This window comes from Nicotiana tomentosiformis, chromosome 1 (genome assembly GCF_000390325.3).
Source record: "Nicotiana tomentosiformis chromosome 1, ASM39032v3, whole genome shotgun sequence".
NCBI classification, from domain to species: domain Eukaryota; kingdom Viridiplantae; phylum Streptophyta; class Magnoliopsida; order Solanales; family Solanaceae; genus Nicotiana; species Nicotiana tomentosiformis.
In genome coordinates, this window is record NC_090812.1 from 92,841,821 (window position 1) to 92,859,787 (window position 17,967).

The window sequence follows — 17,967 nt, forward strand, 5'->3', positions numbered from 1 at the left end:
AATTAATTACTTGGTCAACGTTTGTTGATATTGGAAGTAAACAAGTTCTACAAATTCAAGGTTCTCAGCTCGTGAAACTTGGAGTCTACCATTCTTTCTCATCAATATCAACTAACTATATAAAAGGGTAGATATTAAACAACTCAATTTCCAACTCTTCTATTAGTAATCTTAGCATGCCAAAAGTGGACATTCAAATTGAGACAGGGAATAGGCCCTATCAACCAAACTGCCAATCCTTTCTTTTCGTCCATCTTCATTCAGTCCGTAACATTAGCAAATCAAAGTAGGAGATTTTAAGTAGAGTTAACAAAAGAAGCACTTTTCACTTTAATAAACAAAAAAGAAACCTTTCCGCTTTCAGCTTTTCATTTACCAGCCAAGAAATAATAGTGATTACAATGATTATGATACGGAGCTAATGAAACACATTGAAGATTGTGATTTAGCATTCAATAAAGTGGGGGGAAAATCACAAGATAGTTTAAATATTATTAGAGACAAAAACTTTAAAGGATATTGATTCATATGCTAGTTATATTGTTTTTGCAGAGATTAATAATGAAGAGATTGTTAAGAAGTGATTGAGATGAGTTACACATGAATTATTTACTTTTTTTTTTTTTTTTTTGTCTTTGAATATCTTTATCGCATATACTAAAATAATTTATAAATTCTCGCTTAACTTAGTACAAGTATTATCTAATACTGCTAACCAACCATTGCATTAGTTATGCAACTATTACTCCTTCCATTCAAGTTTACTTGTCCACTATTGACTTGGCACATCTCATGAGAAATAATAAATAACATGATAATTTACTATATGGCTCTTATTTATTATATGTTTGGAAAATATATTGAAAATAAGTAGTAGGAGTATTCAATAAGAAGGGTAAAATAGGTATAATATGGTAAATTACCTATTGATTTTTCAATCTGGACAAGTAAAAATGATTTTCTATTTTAATACGGTGAATAAGTAAACTTGGACGGAAGGAGTATTTTTTAGTATGAGTCGTATGTTATGCGGGAATTTATGCTGTAATTAACGCTTCCAAATCATTACCAAACAACTCCTAATATGTGACTTTTTCACAGACTGTTGCTATAGTGACATTGCAGGTGGGGGAGCAGAATCAGAAAAATAAATAAAATAAAATAAAAATATGCAGCGGAATATAGAGTTGCACTCGCTAGTGAATCAGTAGGAAGAAGGGCTTAGTGGAGGCTTCCCGCCACTCAACGTTCACTCTTCCCGCCATTTGCCAGGACCACTATATATACCGTCTCCGCTTCCACAGAGTTTATTCTTCTCATTCATTCCCACATATACTCTATTTGCCACTGGCCACCATTCTCTTCTCCATTTACAGTCGCCACAAATGGCTTCTTCTCGCCGCTCCAGCAATGGCAGATCTCCGCTAGTCAATCAACAGAGCCAAATCACTTCTTTCTTCTCTAAAGCGACTTCTCCTTCCCCATCACCTCTTGTCCCTAAAAAAGTTCCAATCAAATCTAACCCTAACCCTAATACAAAACCTAAACTTAAATCTAGTCCTAGTACCAGTCCTTGTGCCAGTCCTACGACACCTTTGCCTCTACAGGTGAAACGGAAGATAACTGCACCTATTTCTGCCATCGTTGACCTTAAGTCATCGTACGGGCAAGAGATAGTGGGCAAAAGAGTTAAGGTTTACTGGCCATTGGATAAAACTTGGTACGAAGGCTGTGTAAAGTCTTTCGACAGTGCTTCTGGCGAGCATTTGGTTAAGTATGATGATGACGATGAGGAAATGATCGATTTAGCTGAAGAAAAGATCGAATGGGTAGTCGAGGCACCCACAAAAAAGTTGAGACGGTTGCGGAAGTCTTTGGTGGTGGAAGAAGCTGAGGAGGAGGAAGAGAAATTGGAGGATTTGGAGAGCGTTGAGGATGATTCTGAGGATGAAGATTGGGGAAAAAATGCGGATAAACAAGTGTCTGAAGACGAGGATGTTGATGAGGATATGGACTTGGAGGTTGAGGAAGATGCTGCTGCTGGATCGAGAAGCAGGAAAGCGAGTGCGGATAAGGTGGTGGTGTCGAGGAAGCGGAAGAGTGGTGAAGGGGTGAAGTTAAGTTCGAGTTCGAGCAAGAAGAGTAAGACTGTTGCAGATAAGAGGAGTGCTAATAGCAAGGTGGACAATGCAGTGAATGGAGTAAATGGGAAAGAGCTTGTTAAAACCAATGAGGATTGTAAGTGATTGAACCTGCATTTTTTGTGTTCCTCTTGAGTTCTGTTTATTTGTTGAATGCTTCAGAATATTTGGCGGTTGTGACATTGTTCTATGATAATCACTATCATAAAAGTATTCGCTCTTTGAATTTGTATTTGACGGTTGACCTGTTATGAGTATATATCTTATCCATAACATGAGCATATTAAACCATGAATATATTTGTCCCCGAGTATGTATGACTTATTGTGACTCTTTGAATTTGTATTGAGGAAAAAGAACTGTTTGCTGATCTTACTAAAGATGGCCGTTTCTGCAAGGGAAATGTAAAATGGTTGGAGCAAGGACCTGACAGGAAAGATCGGAAATGAAGGAAAGATTTCTACTTGTAGAAAAAAAAGAAGGAAAAATCTGGACTACATTTTGATGGTTGGATCCAAACTGAAAATGTAGACTTGTAGTAAGCTATCCGAGGTTGCCTAATTCGGCAATAGCATTAGATTTGCAGTTGTTACTGTGTTAATTTAAAATTTATTCCCTCGGTGGTAAGGTTGGCAAGAAAAAAATTAAGGCTTAAATGTAATATGGAATGAAATTGAGCTGGCTCTGTTGCCTTGCAGGTGTCAGGCCAATCAACAATGATAATGTACTGCTGTGTGGTGCAGTAGATAGATTTGGACAACGTGAAGCAGAGAAATTTCCTTTCCTTGGGAAGTAAGTTATTCTTGCAATATTTGCTGCAGTTCACTATTTATTTTGTTTTATTTGATCTATGTGGAGATTGGTGATGTTTTACCATTTGCTTGTTGTGGCCTGTTTTCTGAATTTTCCTTGTGTGCCGAAACAGAAATAGGAAGGACGCTAATAGGAGATCCCTTGGAGATGCCAATTATGATCCAAAGACTCTTTACCTACCTCCTAATTTTTTGAAAGGTTTAACTGGTGGTCAGGTAATTGGATTCTCCTGGGTTGATATCTTTGGAGTTCTTTTCCCTATTAGAATGAGTACTTAAATGGTGTAAATGATGCTCAGAGACAATGGTGGGAGTTCAAGTCGAATCACATGGATAAAGTTCTGTTTTTTAAGGTAATGATGGTGGCATCATATTGATGGCTCAATCTATTTGCCAATGAAGTTGCTGTGCAGCTTTCTCATTTCATCTTCTTCAGTTTGCCCTTTATGTGATGATTTTTAATTATCCTGTGATTTGTGAATCAGATGGGAAAGTTCTATGAGCTTTATGAGATGGATGCACATATTGGAACCAAGGAACTTCATTTGCAGTACATGAAGGTAACTTGAGTCTATGCCCCAGAAATAGAAATATGAAAGAAAAGAAAAGATTAAAAAACAATTTGGTCGTCAGCATGTGTAGATATGCCTAAAAGAGAAAAAAATGGTCTCAACATCACCTTTTACTTTTCTCTGTTCAGAAAGTGCGTGTTTTATACTCTTTATCACTTTGTGATTAAATTGCATGTTTCTGTTTTAAGGTAGTACCTTATTTTCCTTTGCAATAGGATGGTTCGGTTTCATTCTTCAGTTCCTGAGCATCTGAGCTGACTGTTGCCTTGTATCTCCAGGGAGAACAACCCCATTGTGGATTTCCAGAAAAGAACTTCTCAATGAATGTAGAGAAGTTGGCGCGAAAGGTCCTAATTGCTAATTGCACAATGTTCAGCGTTTGCTTTATGGTTCAAATGTTAGCTGGACTGCCTGGTCTTTCATGGCAGGGTTCTTATTCTTAATTGCTTTGATGGGGCAGGGTTATAGGGTTCTTGTGGTTGAGCAAACAGAGACACCTGAACAGCTTGAGACTCGTCGAAGAGAGAAGGGATCTAAAGATAAGGTCATCATTATGCTACATAAGGGCAGTCACAGTGATGACAATTTTACTTCCTTCAGTTCTTTCTGCAGCTAACACATCATAATATATCCCAGGTTGTCAGACGTGAAATATGTGCAGTGGTCACTAAAGGAACATTAACTGAGGGAGAAATGCTCGCGGCAAACCCTGATGCTTCATATATGATGGCAGTGACTGAAAGCTCTCAAACCGCTGTATTGCAAGGGAAGCGTACTTATGGTGTCTGTATGGTGGATATCACCACAAGCAAGGTTATTATTGGACAGGTACTGGGAAATAGCTTATGAATTTCTGTAGTTTTCTTGGTAAAAAATTTTGTGCCATCTTTTCCTAGTCATGTGTAGTGTGTTTGCTGTCAATCGGTCTGATTCTACAAGGTTGCTCTCTGTGGGTGATAGTTTTTCACAAATGCTCTCTCAGAATGCAATTTGATTAGCTTAATGTGAATGTTCACATACCTGAATTAGTTTTCATCAGCCTTCCCATATAGTGATGTGTTCTTCACAGACTAAGGGCATATAACTGGCTAATCAATCATATCGATAGGTTGCAAAATTCAATTGTCAACGATTGTTAATTATAAGCTCAAACCATGTCTCTTGAATAATTGAAAGTAAGAGCACAAAGAAAATTTCATGACGTATTTATTAAATCTGCAAAAATTGAGCAATTTCTTCTCATATTCAGCTCAACAACAACAACAACAACCCACTATAATCCCACTAGTGGGGTCTGGGGAGGGTAGGTGTACGCAGCTGTTTCCGATAGACCCTCGGCACAACAGTATCTAATACATCTTCAGAAACATGAAATGCTACTAAACAGGAGCTTCTTTTACATCTTTAGGTCTAAGTTCCACTAGTGATGATGTTGATATTCCAACCAATTTGGCACCTTTCGATATCTGGTTTCTGCATTAATTGACCTCACTCTTTCATCTTGTACATTAACACGCATATCCATCTGTTTTGATTTTTGGTTCTGCCATCCTTATAACCTCATTACGACCACACATTCATTTAGGTTTCTAGCATCACCTTCTTCTTATTTTCTTTATCAGTGATCTCTTCTAAGCTATTTTTACCCAAGTCTTCAACATGTTTTCTGGATAAAAAAATAATGATCTTTTACTAAAAGAATTTGTTATGTTGACAACTCATTAATTTAATGTGATTCTCTGTTTGTTTGGAAACAACTTGTTTTGTTTGGTTATGAAAGTAAGTGCAAGAACATTCAAGTGTAGCATGCACGAGATGATTAGCTGTGCCATAAGCCTGTTCTATCTGCTTGTCTACTGTCTGGAATCAATCTTGTCTTGGGATTCTGTTGCCAGTAGACTGAATGACACTTGGTATAGCAGAGCTTCTAAATTTGTATTTATTTAAAAATTCTTAATTTCTGAAGGAACCTTGTCATCATCTCTGTGCTGTATTCCATCTCTATATTGGCTTATCTTCATTTTGTACTGAAATGAAAAGTTAGTAATTTGATGTATTTCTTTGCCAGTTTGAGGATGATTCAGATTGTAGTGCCTTGTGTTGTCTGCTTTCTGAGTTAAGACCGGTGGAAATAATAAAGCCAGCTAAATTGCTTAGTCTTGAGACTGAGAGAGTACTGCTGCGGCATACACGAAATCCTCTGGTAAATGAGTTGGTTCCTGTCTCTGAATTTTGGGATGCTGAGAGAACCATTTGTGAGGTGAAGGCAATCTATAGGAACATGAGCAGTCCACAGCTGTCATCATCTCCAAATGAAATGGAATCACATGAAAGCACTACCTCAGAGGAATATGGTGAAAGGAACCTTCTACCAGATGTTTTATGTGAGCTTGTAAATCTTGGTGGGAATGGGAGTTATGCACTCTCAGCACTTGGAGGAGCTCTATACTACTTGAAGCAAGCTTTTCTGGACGAATCCCTGCTCAAATTTGCAACATTTGAACTGCTTCCCCTTTCTGGTTTTTGTGACAGTACTCAAAAACCTAATATGGTTCTTGATGCAGCTGCGCTTGAGAATCTTGAGATATTTGAGAACAGTCGAAATGGAGATTCTTCAGGGTATATCTAGCTTACTTTCATTTAGTTGATTATATTGTCGTCAAACTTAGAGGTGATTCGTTCGTTAATATAGGACATTATACGCTCAAATCAACCATTGTATCACAGCATTTGGGAAAAGGATGCTCAGATCATGGCTTGCAAGACCCTTATATCATCCAGAGTCCATAAGAGAACGTCAGGATGCTGTAGCCGGATTAAAGGTACATTCAGGGTCCTAAGGTTCTGTGTTTGTACTGTCTCTTTTTAGAAAGGTAACAATTTTATATAATTGTTTAGCAAAAGGCTGTGGTAGGAGTCATCTTTACAACTTTCAAAAAGCAAAAGACCCAAGTTCTGTGTTTGTACTAGTGATGGTGAACTTTTGCACTCTTTGGTTATGGTCCTTTGCTTGTGGCATTTTGTTATCTCTTTTTGGCTGGGTAGGGTGAAAATTATTAATCCATCTATCAAGTAAAGTACTGTCTAAAGGTTGGATATATCGAATGAAGAAGGCATCACAAGAATTGGACTGACCAGGTTGAAAGCATTCATTGTTCGACGATTTCACAGGTGATTATGTTCACTCGTTTGCTGACAGCATGATTGCATCTATCCTGTTACTTGTGATTGCTGATGGAAGGTTTTTGGAGCCTTCATTTGCAGTAAGCAATTGCTTGGTGCTGGACCCTTCCGTCCATCTTCACAAAGTGAAACTGATACATTAGATCTACTCAAATACAGACTGAATGATATTATAAAGAATTGGTTTATTGGATTTATTGTGGCTTTAGCAGAATCTTGTTGCTGAATGTTTTTGTTCTGGACCATATTTATAATTATACCTGAATTTGCTTGTCCTTTTGCCTTTTCAACTTTCTTGTTCCTTTTTTATTTTGCCCTTGCATATATTGTGGTAGCTTCTTAATGAGCTGCTATGACAAATGAGATGCTATAATGTGCTCAATGCTTTTCTAGGGGCTCAATCTACCTTTTGTTCTTGAGTTTAGAAAAGAGTTGTCAAGGCTTCCTGATATGGAACGGTTGCTTGCACGCCTCTTTGGTAGCAGGTAAAGATCGATAATTATCAGATTCAATACTCTTTTTCCATTAGAGGTAGTCACCTCTTAAGTATGTTTCTCTTTAATTTGCATAAATGCAGTGAAGCAAATGGAAGAAATGCAAATAAAGTGATTTTATACGAGGATGCAGCAAAGAAACAACTGCAAGAGTTTGTGTCTGCTTTACGTGGATGTGAATCAATGGTGCATGCATGCTCTTCACTTGGGGTGATCTTGGAAAACACAGACTCAAAGCTACTATGTCATCTATTAACACCAGGTATATAAATTGTATTGTTCAATCATGCTGTATGTTCTGGTGGCATCTGATTGATTAATTGGATTTATAGGTAAAGGTCTTCCAGATGTAGATTCAATTCTCAAGCATTTCAAGGATGCTTTTGATTGGGTAGAAGCAAATAACTCGGGCCGAATTATACCTCATGAGGGGGTTGATGAGGAGTATGATGCTGCATGTAAACAAGTGCAGGAGATTGAACTTAAATTATCCAAGCACTTGAAGGAACAGAGGAAACTGCTTGGAGACTCATCAGTAAGAACATAGATTTAATGTGCAATAGGAGGTTATTCAGAACCAAATCTTATATTTGTGAACTTTGCAGATAGATTACGTGACTGTAGGAAAAGATGCATACCTTTTGGAAGTACCAGAATGTTTGTGCAGGAGCATTCCGAAGGAGTATGAATTACAGTCATCGAAAAAGGTTAGTTGGCATACTTCTACATTTTCAGTGCTAAACATACCAAGGGTTGTAAATTGTGTTCATGAGATTTCTTGCTACGTGAAGTCAAAGTTTACCTATTGCTAATGAGATGCTTGAGTCAACCTAGATGATTGTTTCAAAACCGTTATTTAGAAGATTGCTACTTTTAATCAAACTGTTTAACACATGTTTCATTATTCTATTGAGCTGTGCATGCATGCAGTTGATGCTGCAGCTTAACAACAGCTAATTGCAGTGTTTCTAGTTTGTTATGAGTTTTATTGCCCTCATTGCAAACTCAGACAATCTTTGACAGATTCTCTCCCTTCCTTTTATGTGGTTATCTGTATTGGGTTGGATGAGGAGCATGAAGATTCATTTAATCTTTTTAAAGCTGTGGCGATTCTAGAAACAAAGGAACGATACTAGGAAATTTACCATGTGGTATATTGGAATTCGTACTAGATTTAAACAAGTATATCATCACCCAGTAACTGTAGTTTAATTACCTGGTTTGTTGGTTAATAGTAGCTGTGCACCTGCTTTGTATTTAGAAGAACTGGCTGTTAATCGGTCGTAGAAGCAATAATTCCAGCCACGTGCCACTACTGATCTTCTACTTTCCCCTATAAAATATCTGGCATGCAGGGTTATTTCAGGTACTGGAATCCAGTCTTAAAGAAACTAATCGGAGAGCTCTCACAAGCTGATTCAGAGAAGGAATCTAAGCTAAAAAGCATTTTGCAGAGGTTGATAGGACGGTTCTGTGAACATCATAATAAGTGGAGAGAATTAGTTAGTATCACTGCAGGTATTGTTGACCCTTAATTTGGACATGGAATCAGATATTGCTCTAAGTCTCTCTTTCCCCCTCTATTCATTTTGGAGCAGTAATATCATTAGTGCTCTATGGTGAATCTAGTCAAGTCTTCTGGGGAAAAAAATCATACTTGTGGTGGAAAAATAATAGATTACTTCCAGGTTCTCCGTTTTCTTTGCATGCTTTTGGGCAGCGACATGATGTTCCATGGAAGTTACTTGTGCTCCTTTTCATGCATACTTGATTGTATTCTTTCGTTAAGAAAATTTGGAGCTGGAAAACTTATTTATCATTCTTTTGTCCGCTCTGTCCTCCTGGTGACAGCTTATTCAGTCTGCCCACTCAAAAAAAAATGCTCTGCCCCAGCTGAACAGTGGATTTGGAAACATAAAAATCTCTAATTAAGGCAAAAAGAAGTCTCTCTTTGCTTTTGTCTCTCTCCTCTGTATGCAAAGAAACAAGGGAAGTAAAGGTTGGGGAAATATAAGAAACCATAAATAGTGTATTCTGAAGTAAAAAGCAAGATAAAAAGCTGGTGATTCTTTTTTGATAAGGGAAGAAAAATAGATTACTCTTTTCTTAATTTCATAAGATTCTTTTAAGCAACAGTTAACGCAAGGGCGTCGACATTCCAGAAAAGTGGAAAGGTCTCTGTGATTTTAACAAACTAGGAGGGAGGTTCCCTAATTTGTAACAACTTTTTCCAAGTTAAAAAATATCTTGGTTATTATCCTCATTTGAATTCAAATTAGAGGAAAATTGGGAGGTTAGTCACTATGTCCAAACTCCAAACCAAGTCCTGGTAAATAGCACTGTGTTGAACATAACTAATAACCTCTTGCTTTAGAAAGAGCTTTTTGCTCGTGAAGTTTAAATCTATACTTGGTAGAACTTTGATTCAAGAGCATCTGCTATATTATCAGGTATTTAAACAAAAGAAGCTTAATGATACACAATTAGGATCTTTAATACAAGAAATGTGGCTGTTATCTCTTGCAGAATTGGATGTTTTAATCAGTTTATCAATTGCGAGTGATTACTATGAGGGACCAACATGTCGTCCAAACATCAAGTCAGTGCCAAGTGAAGATGATGTGCCAGTTCTTCATGCTGAAAATTTAGGACATCCTGTTCTTAAAAGTGATTCTCTAGATAAGGGAACCTTTGTTTCCAACAATGTTTCCCTTGGCGGTCCTCCAAATGCAAGCTTTATCCTTCTTACTGGTCCTAACATGGGAGGGAAATCCACTCTTTTGCGCCAAGTTTGCATGGCTGTAATTTTGGCCCAGGTGAGTTACATCCAGTAGAAAATTAGTGTTTCCTCATCAATCGATGGCTAAAAGATTTTGATGCTTTTTAGATAGGAGCTGATGTACCAGCATCATCCTTTGACTTATCACCCGTTGATCGTATATTTGTAAGAATGGGGGCCAAAGATCATATTATGGCAGGCCAGAGTACATTCTTGACAGAACTCTTGGAAACTGCTTCAATGCTGGTGAGATTTTATTGTTTCTAAAGGCTGTTATCAATTTATTGCTTGACTACCATCTGATTTTGTTAGATATATACCATCTGGCTGAGAGTGGGAGGGATAGAGAATTATGTAAACAAATACATGCTAATATATTGTACCTGCTTAGACATAGTCATTATTAAGAGCAAAATGGGGTTGATATTAATTTCAACTAAAAGGCTGTTATCAATTCATTGCTTGACTACCATTCAGTTGTTTTAGATATAATACTATTTAATTGAGAGTGAAGGGGAGAGAATTATGTAAACAAATAAATAAATAAATAAATAAATAAATAATTGACTTGTATTATGGTGTCTGCTAAGATGGCCTTAGACATGGTCATTATTAAGAGCTAAATTGGGAGATCATTATTGGGTTATTGATATTAATTTCGCACTCGTCTCCATTTAGTAATCTGAACATTTGTTTGTTTGGACTAATTATCAATGATTGTAGTCTTTGGCGAGCCGTAATTCACTCGTCGCACTCGATGAACTTGGTCGCGGTACATCAACTTCCGATGGACAAGCAATAGCGTATGTGCCAATTATACAAAAAACATTATTGATTATTTGTTACATTGTAGATTTTATTTTCTTTCCCTTATTTGCTCAAACATTTTCACTAAAGATCATTATGTTATGTTTCTGGTTCTGTTGGCAGTGAATCAGTTCTCGAACACTTTGTCCACAAGGTGCAATGCCGAGGAATGTTTTCTACCCACTATCATCGATTATCTATTGACTATCAGAAAGATTCCAGAGTACTGTCTTCCAATCTTTCACTTCCCTTTTAATTGTCGTATTTTATATGCATTGCTTTAAAGATCAAGCATTTGGCCTGAACATTTTGATGCAATAGCTAGCAGAATAATAAAATCAGACAGTTAATAAGCGGATGCCTTTTGGTTGATACTCATTAGCTTGTTTTGATTTTGACTATTAACCTGTTAAAATCAGATGCTCAGTAGATCACATGGAATTTTATGTTCTTTGGTTGTGCAGGTGTCACTGTGCCATATGGCATGCCAAGTTGGGAAAGGGTCCGGAGGTCTTGCGGAAGTTACTTTCCTATACAGGTTGACACCAGGTGCATGTCCTAAAAGTTATGGTGTCAATGTGGCACGGCTGGCTGGTATGTCGTATAAGTTTTTCTACTGCACCATGAACTCTTGCTTTATGTATCTTTTCCGTTCCACCTCATAAAGGTTTAGGGGACTCGATATCTCTTTTTTCATCCAATGAGAACATTTCGGGTTGGTTTGCAACCTTAGTTTGTGAACTTAGGCCTCGATTTTATTTTCACTTTTAGCTTGTTGAACCACACTCTTTAATCTCAGAACTCTCTTTTCAGGACTTCCTGATGGTGTGCTTCAGAGAGCTGCTGCTAAATCTGAAGAGTTTGAAATTAATGGCCACAATAAGCAATTTGAAGAGAACTCGTATGGGAATTTGACAAGAAAGGCAGCAGCACTTGTGCAGAATTTGATGAATTTCGTTATTACTGAGAAATGTGAAGACAATGAAGGTGTGGTTCTTTCTGAGTTGAATGGATTGCAAAGGAGAGCAAGAATACTCCTTGAACAAAATTGAAAAAGAAATCTTAATGTACAGCTTCTAATCCTGTATGGGCATTCTTATTCCCTAGTGTTCTGGACCACTCTGTTGCAACTATTTTCCGTTGCCAATTTTGTATAGAAACATGCTATGGCAATGTTTCCTCCTTGATTAAGGTTGCTATTAGAGTTTTACAAAAGAAAAGATGTTACTAAGCCAGTTTTTTTCTCTATACTATGCCAAATTTTTCCCACATGGATATTTAGGTAGCAGACTTCACATGGTCAAAGGCAGTAGTTGGCATAGGGGTGTGGAGGGGAAAGGTTGTCTCCATCCAGTTTGTAATTTCCTATAGTGAAACATCAAAACAACCTAGTTTGTTGGCAATATCTAACCGTTTTAACAAGGTTGGTTTCTCTTCCGTTTGACTTGGATCGCAAGAGGAGTTTGGCTAACGTCGTTGGCCTAGCTAAATATATAAGTATTTCCATTTAGCATTTGTCTGTGTGCAAGCTAATAGCGTAAGTTGTAGTAGTTATTCATAAGAAGCAATGGAATTGTATTAATAATCAATCTAACTGCCAAGGAATCTATTGTGAAACTTTCATTGCTCTCCACGTGTATGGGAAAAACCAATTAGATAAAGCATCAGGGTGATGCTTAGAAAATACAAATTACACTGTTAATGAAAAGAATAAACAATTAGGGAGGACTCTCGTATTAGTTGTGTTAGTCAGAGTTGGATAACCTGTCTTCTGTATCCTGAATAAAGAAACAAACAAAATATTTAGATTGTATTTATGGAGCTAACGAACATGTTAGAAAATGATTGGACTTGAAATTGGATTGAGTTGACTAAAAATAAAGAAATGAGATTACCAGATACTGCTGTCTAATGATAATCTGAATTCTTGTGATCAACAGGACTATAATGTACATAGGCAAGAGTATTCCAGTGGATTTTATAATAAGCAGCTGCAAGTAAAATGACAAATAAGGTTGGTAAGAACTATTTATTAGTTGTTAAGACAGTTAAATTGGTACCAAATTATCTTTTTATTATATACATCACAATCAGATAAGTTGGTACACTTACTGTAGGAAGTGTAAAGGGATAGTTTCTTGGTCCTCCATTGAGCACCTCTAACAAATGTCTCATCATAAGCAGAATTGTGAACTGCAAAATTAAATTAATACCACAATGTTAAAGCAAAAATGAAAAATCTATGGATATTAATAAATACCATATTAATAATCAATTAATGAGATAATGAAGTTAATTAATGTCCACGCAGGATCACGAACTAGTGCATAATGCTTCGGTTCATGTCTTTGGGAGCAAATCACAAGAAGAAAGTTAATTAATAGTAACTTAAATGTTGGTTTCCATAATAAAATATGAAGCAGCATTGAAGCACATGTGTTTTTGGGCTGTTAACTATGTTTGGTTATTACGTTTCCAAAGAGACAATTTAAATGGTTAAGATGTCACAATTCAAATAGTCAGTATAATTACAAGTTTTAATTTCTCATCTTGACCATTAATTATTGTTGAGTTGGACGTTCTCTATTTCGTTGTTAACTACTTATATAAAAGGCAAAAACAATTACACAAAACTCAAGCATTGTTGATTAAAAAAGGAAAAAAAATTCAAGTGCTTACAATGAGAGCAACAGTTCGACAACAAGAGGCACTTCTATCTGCTGCTTGTGAGCATTCAGAATATTGACTCCTCGCCAGCATTTGTCTTTCTTCTTCTGAATCTGACTCCAAAACAACCACTCTTTCCCTTCCATTTTCTATATCTGCTTCTGCACTTCCTCTAAGTACATGCAAACAATGTTCGTATAGTTTAAGTTCTATGTACCGATAACATAAAATATTTACACAATTAGGCCTAATCTTACATGCTATTACAAGTAAAACTATATTAATAGCATAAAAAGTATATATTTAAATAGTCAGAGCAAATAACTTAATTAGATCCATTAACTAACAAGTGCGTTAGTAATGGTAATTAAATATTGCCCCTCATGGCGAAACTGCTTATTAATTTGTTATATCCAGTGTCGGAGTTACTAATATTTATTAGACATCCCTGGCAGTTTCTTTAGGAATGTATTAACTATCTATCAAGTACAATGAAGGAGACAATAGCAATATTAAATTAAATATACAATAAAGGCTAGTCTAAAATTATAGCGTGCCAACTATTCTTCTTTCTTTCTTTCTTTTGTAAACATAAATTTAATTCCAGGAGGAAAATTGGTCGAATATATACCTAATTGTCCCAGCTGTATTATCAACTGAGTGGACTTTCTTAGGAGGTGGAGCCGTGTATCCAGGTTCAAATTTCTGCAACGTTAAAAATGTCATCAACTTTATAGATTATTCGGATACAGAGTACATAAAAGAAACTTTTAATTTGGTCAGCAACTCTAAAAGAAGAAGATATCTAAAAATGGACGTCACTTATATATTACAATCTTACTGTCTTATTTTTTTCGAGGTAATTAGTTTGACTTATTATTGAAAAAAGTTTATAATTATCCAAGGTGAAAAAATCATTGTATATTATCACTCTATAAAAGTTAACCTCTTTAAAATTAATAGATGAACAATCCAAATAGTTAAAACAAATGGAAAAAAGAGATAGTAACAGAAAATTGCGTAGCTTAAACTGAACGTCAAAGTATAAGCAACCAGTCAAGAAGTAGATAAGCATAGACGATGGTGACATTTTCATTCTTTATATTATCGAAAGAAAGCGTGTTCTGATTTCTGTCATATGTTAATTATATTTTATCTCTGCCCTTTATTTCCCAAAAATATGTGCTTCCTCCATGTCCTATTTTACGTAAAACTTAATACTAGTATTATTTAGAGGGTCAAATTTAATTGCGATTTTTCCAAATTTGCTTTAAATATTTTGGATTAATACTTACGAACGTATACTACTTCCCACATGATTTTATTAAATGTTATTTTTATTTTGAAAATTTTTATGTATTTTTGTCTGAATTGAACACCAATGTAAATGTTTTGACCTCATACAAAAACACTTAACATTTCAGTAGAAGAAAAAACAGAGGAAGCAAATTTTTGTCTTAAACCTGAAAAAATAGTTTTAGATGACAAGAACAGAATATGTGTTCTGTACGGAAATATAAATTTCCCCACAAAACAAAAAGAGAACCCAACAAGAGTCACTTATGTTAATTTCATTTCTTGGAATTGGAATTATCAAAAAAGAAGAATCGAAATTCGAACCTGTAAACAAATTTCGCAGATTATATTTCCCTTTTCATTGCACCATCTTTGAATACAATCCCTGTGCGCAAACTGAAAAAAACAAAAAGTCCAAATTCAATATGTGATCACCAAAAGATTTTTAAAAAAAAAATTAAAAATAAGAGGATCAAACCAGCTCAATTAGAAATTTAGTTACCAAAAGAAAATTTAAATGATAAAAATTAATAATCAGTAATTACCTTGACAGTTCCAGAACATGCACAAGGAGCTTCCAAATTTTTACAGCTTTCAAATTCTTCTTCGTGGCAAATTCTACATAAATATGTTGAAGCAGAGATGAATTTATAATCATCTACATATATTATCACTTCTCCCATCTGGTTTTTGCTTTTCATAATCTGTTGAATTAATTACTCTGCAACTTTCTTCTTCTTCTTTTATTCTTTGATATTTTTGTTCTTTCCTTCTTTCTCTGTTTTCTTGGAGTCTCAGAGAGTATAAATATACCAAGAAGATAGAGGGTGAAATTCCAAGATTGCCCTTATTCAGAATTTTCAAATGAATCTACCACATAGGTACAAGTTGTACATAATCAATACGCGCTTAAAGAATTTAAATTAAATCTTTAAGGATCTTCGAAAATAAAAGAAAATTATATACAAAGCTAACCATCTTTTTCCATTTTCCACCTCTATGATTAAGCAATTATCCAAAACTATACAACATGCATGCAGACTCTTAGTATATTTTATTTTTGCCTATTATGCTCCAAATATAACTATTTGGGTGGTTCAGCTATAAATTATACACATAGTATTATTTAACTCTCAAATAATGTTAAGGGATAGCAATAATTTTGTTCTTTTAATGTTTATGAATTTATTTAATTTCTTGTTAGGGCATAATTCGAGATGCCTGAACTTAGCTTTCATTTTAGTGCATAGACAAACATGCAAGGTTAGTAGTAAATGCAACATTATACTGACGTTTAATTAAATTATATATATATATATATATATATATGAAAAATATCTTATATTTACTGATTTAAATTCGTGAATCTATATCTATTTCAATACAAAATTACTTCGATGAGTAACTAATTAGGAATTATTATATATATTGATAAGCGATCATTCGTGTTTAGCTTAAGAAGGAGAAAAATAAAGTTAGTTTACCCACTTTAACCATTATATCTTTGCCACAAACTAACTTACCAACCCTACTTCTCCCTTACTCCTTCCTATAAGAGAGAAACGAAACTTCTCTTTTAATAAAAGGAGCAGAAGAAAATATACACACCAAAAAAAAAAAAGTGGCAATTTTTTTATAATAAGTAAGGGATGAGGTGCAACATATATGTTTGTCTCCGAGCTCCGACAAATTCTTCTCTTTTGTTATAAATTTACAACAAGCTAAAGTTTGCTAATTTGTTTAATACTAGTATTGTTCAATGAATTAAGTCTATTCACTAATGTTGTAAGTAAATTTTAAATGCTCAAAGTAATTTGTCGGATTACTATACGTTACTTGCTTTTTTTGTTAGGTTATCAATCCTTATTCAGAGTAAATACTTACGTATAATTAACTAGTTTTCAGCAAATATTTTTACAATATATTAGTGGATAAAACTTAATTTCTAGTCGTTTGCTTGAATTAAAAAAATAAAAGGTCAAGTAGGGTCCTACGATTCTGGTATTTGTACGTGGCCACCTAAGTGTGTAACTAACATACGAAAATGAGCTAAGTTTGTAATTAACTAAAAAGGTGGAGGGTATATGATGGAATATTCAAGGTTTTTTTTCCCGTTGTTATTTAATTAAAGGCAACTAATTATACATTATCTAGAAACTAGAGTCCCAAAGAATTCTTAATTAATTTGTAGTTTAATAGTCTACCTGTATTCCATTTTTGAATTTGTGAAGCTCTCTCTTCCAATAGTTTGAATATGAGGTGTCTGATTGTTTGATGAACGGCTATAAGTTGTTCGGCTGCCAACAATTTTAAAAACTTGTGGGACCTATTCGTAAATTATCCAAAAAATTTGCAACGCGCTCCCACCGAAGAAAAAAGAAGAAATGATTCTGTAGGGACCATTTTGACGGCCCATGTTGTCTTGATGATCTCTTAATTTTGTGGTTTTAAATTAATTTTTTAAATGGTACTCTTCCGGTCCATAATAAATGATCTTTTAGTCTTTTTATTTTGATCCAAAATAAGTATCTTTTTACATAATTAAAAAAAAATTATTTTTATTTTTTTAAAATTTGCCTTTATTTAAATATCCCAATATGTCAAGGTAACACTTAATTAAGGGTAATTTAGTGAATATATTTTTTATAAGAGTTCGTATTTTCTTAAGAGGTGTGCAAAGGCTAAAAGATTACTTATTATGGACCGGAGGGAGTGTACTAGTTAATAAGGAAGAAGAAAAGATCTATCCATACAACAATAAAAGATAGGGAACTTTTTAACCGAAAATACTAACTCGCCGCACTTGATATTTACACCAAATCATGAATGCAAGCAAAGACAAGTGGAACATGTATATGAGTTCGACATAGCTCAACTCAATATTTTTGACATTGAATACACAAATATATAATTATATATATGAGAATTATAGACATTTTAACAAATATAAGATTTAAATCATAAATTTTTAAAAATATAATAAATTCAGAACTTATAATGTTGATCCATCAAGTTCAAATTAAATCTTTGATATTGCCTATGAATGCTAGATATATGTATATTCGTAATATTATTACTCACATGAGGTATTGACCATTTATTGAAGTCATAAAATTACATTCTATTTGTGATTTCTTCTTTGTAGAGTTTTTCTAAAACAACACATTTGTAAGCTATGGGGGGGATATTTATTTTTGATAGGAGAATGTTGATTGC

The 17,967-nt window shown here is 34.8% G+C and overlaps 2 protein-coding genes across 2 annotated transcripts; one reads left to right on the top strand and one right to left on the bottom strand.

Annotated features, from left to right (window-relative positions):
- The first annotated feature begins 1,174 nt into the window (after window positions 1-1,174).
- On the top strand, window positions 1,175-12,232 carry LOC104093899 (DNA mismatch repair protein MSH6). Its single transcript, XM_009599729.4, has 21 exons — window positions 1,175-2,238; window positions 2,840-2,933; window positions 3,067-3,169; window positions 3,253-3,306; window positions 3,439-3,513; window positions 3,804-3,872; window positions 3,986-4,069; window positions 4,162-4,353; window positions 5,594-6,144; window positions 6,218-6,347; window positions 7,102-7,193; window positions 7,286-7,464; window positions 7,535-7,737; window positions 7,808-7,909; window positions 8,558-8,720; window positions 9,729-10,018; window positions 10,090-10,227; window positions 10,705-10,784; window positions 10,912-11,011; window positions 11,253-11,382; window positions 11,602-12,232. The coding sequence occupies exons 1-21, from the start codon at window positions 1,386-1,388 to the stop codon at window positions 11,838-11,840; spliced, it is 3,921 nt and encodes a 1,306-aa protein (XP_009598024.1). The 5' UTR covers window positions 1,175-1,385; the 3' UTR covers window positions 11,841-12,232.
- A 147-nt stretch (window positions 12,233-12,379) lies between these two features.
- On the bottom strand, window positions 12,380-15,538 carry LOC104093900 (uncharacterized). The gene is made up of 7 exons (XM_009599730.4): window positions 15,297-15,538; window positions 15,076-15,147; window positions 14,087-14,160; window positions 13,468-13,627; window positions 12,901-12,981; window positions 12,684-12,779; window positions 12,380-12,566 (listed from the first exon to the last, which is right to left on the bottom strand). The coding sequence occupies exons 1-7, from the start codon at window positions 15,450-15,452 to the stop codon at window positions 12,534-12,536; spliced, it is 672 nt and encodes a 223-aa protein (XP_009598025.1). The 5' UTR covers window positions 15,453-15,538; the 3' UTR covers window positions 12,380-12,533.
- Between the last annotated feature and the right edge of the window lie 2,429 nt (window positions 15,539-17,967).

Bases quoted from the DNA above. Each gene is read 5' to 3' on its own strand.
- LOC104093899 (XM_009599729.4), top strand. From the start codon at position 1,386: ATGGCTTCTTCTCGCCGCTCCAGCAATGGCAGATCTCCGCTAGTCAAT. The intron at 4,070-4,161 runs GTCATCATTATG...AATATATCCCAG, and splicing joins AGAAGGGATCTAAAGATAAG to GTTGTCAGACGTGAAATATG. The intron at 8,721-9,728 runs GTATTGTTGACC...TATCTCTTGCAG, and splicing joins ATTAGTTAGTATCACTGCAG to AATTGGATGTTTTAATCAGT.
- LOC104093900 (XM_009599730.4), bottom strand. From the start codon at position 15,452: ATGAAAAGCAAAAACCAGATGGGAGAAGTGATAATATATGTAGATGAT. The intron at 14,161-15,075 runs GTTCGAATTTCG...TTAACGTTGCAG, and splicing joins TCTGCGAAATTTGTTTACAG to AAATTTGAACCTGGATACAC. The intron at 13,628-14,086 runs GTATATATTCGA...GCATGTACTTAG, and splicing joins AATACAGCTGGGACAATTAG to AGGAAGTGCAGAAGCAGATA.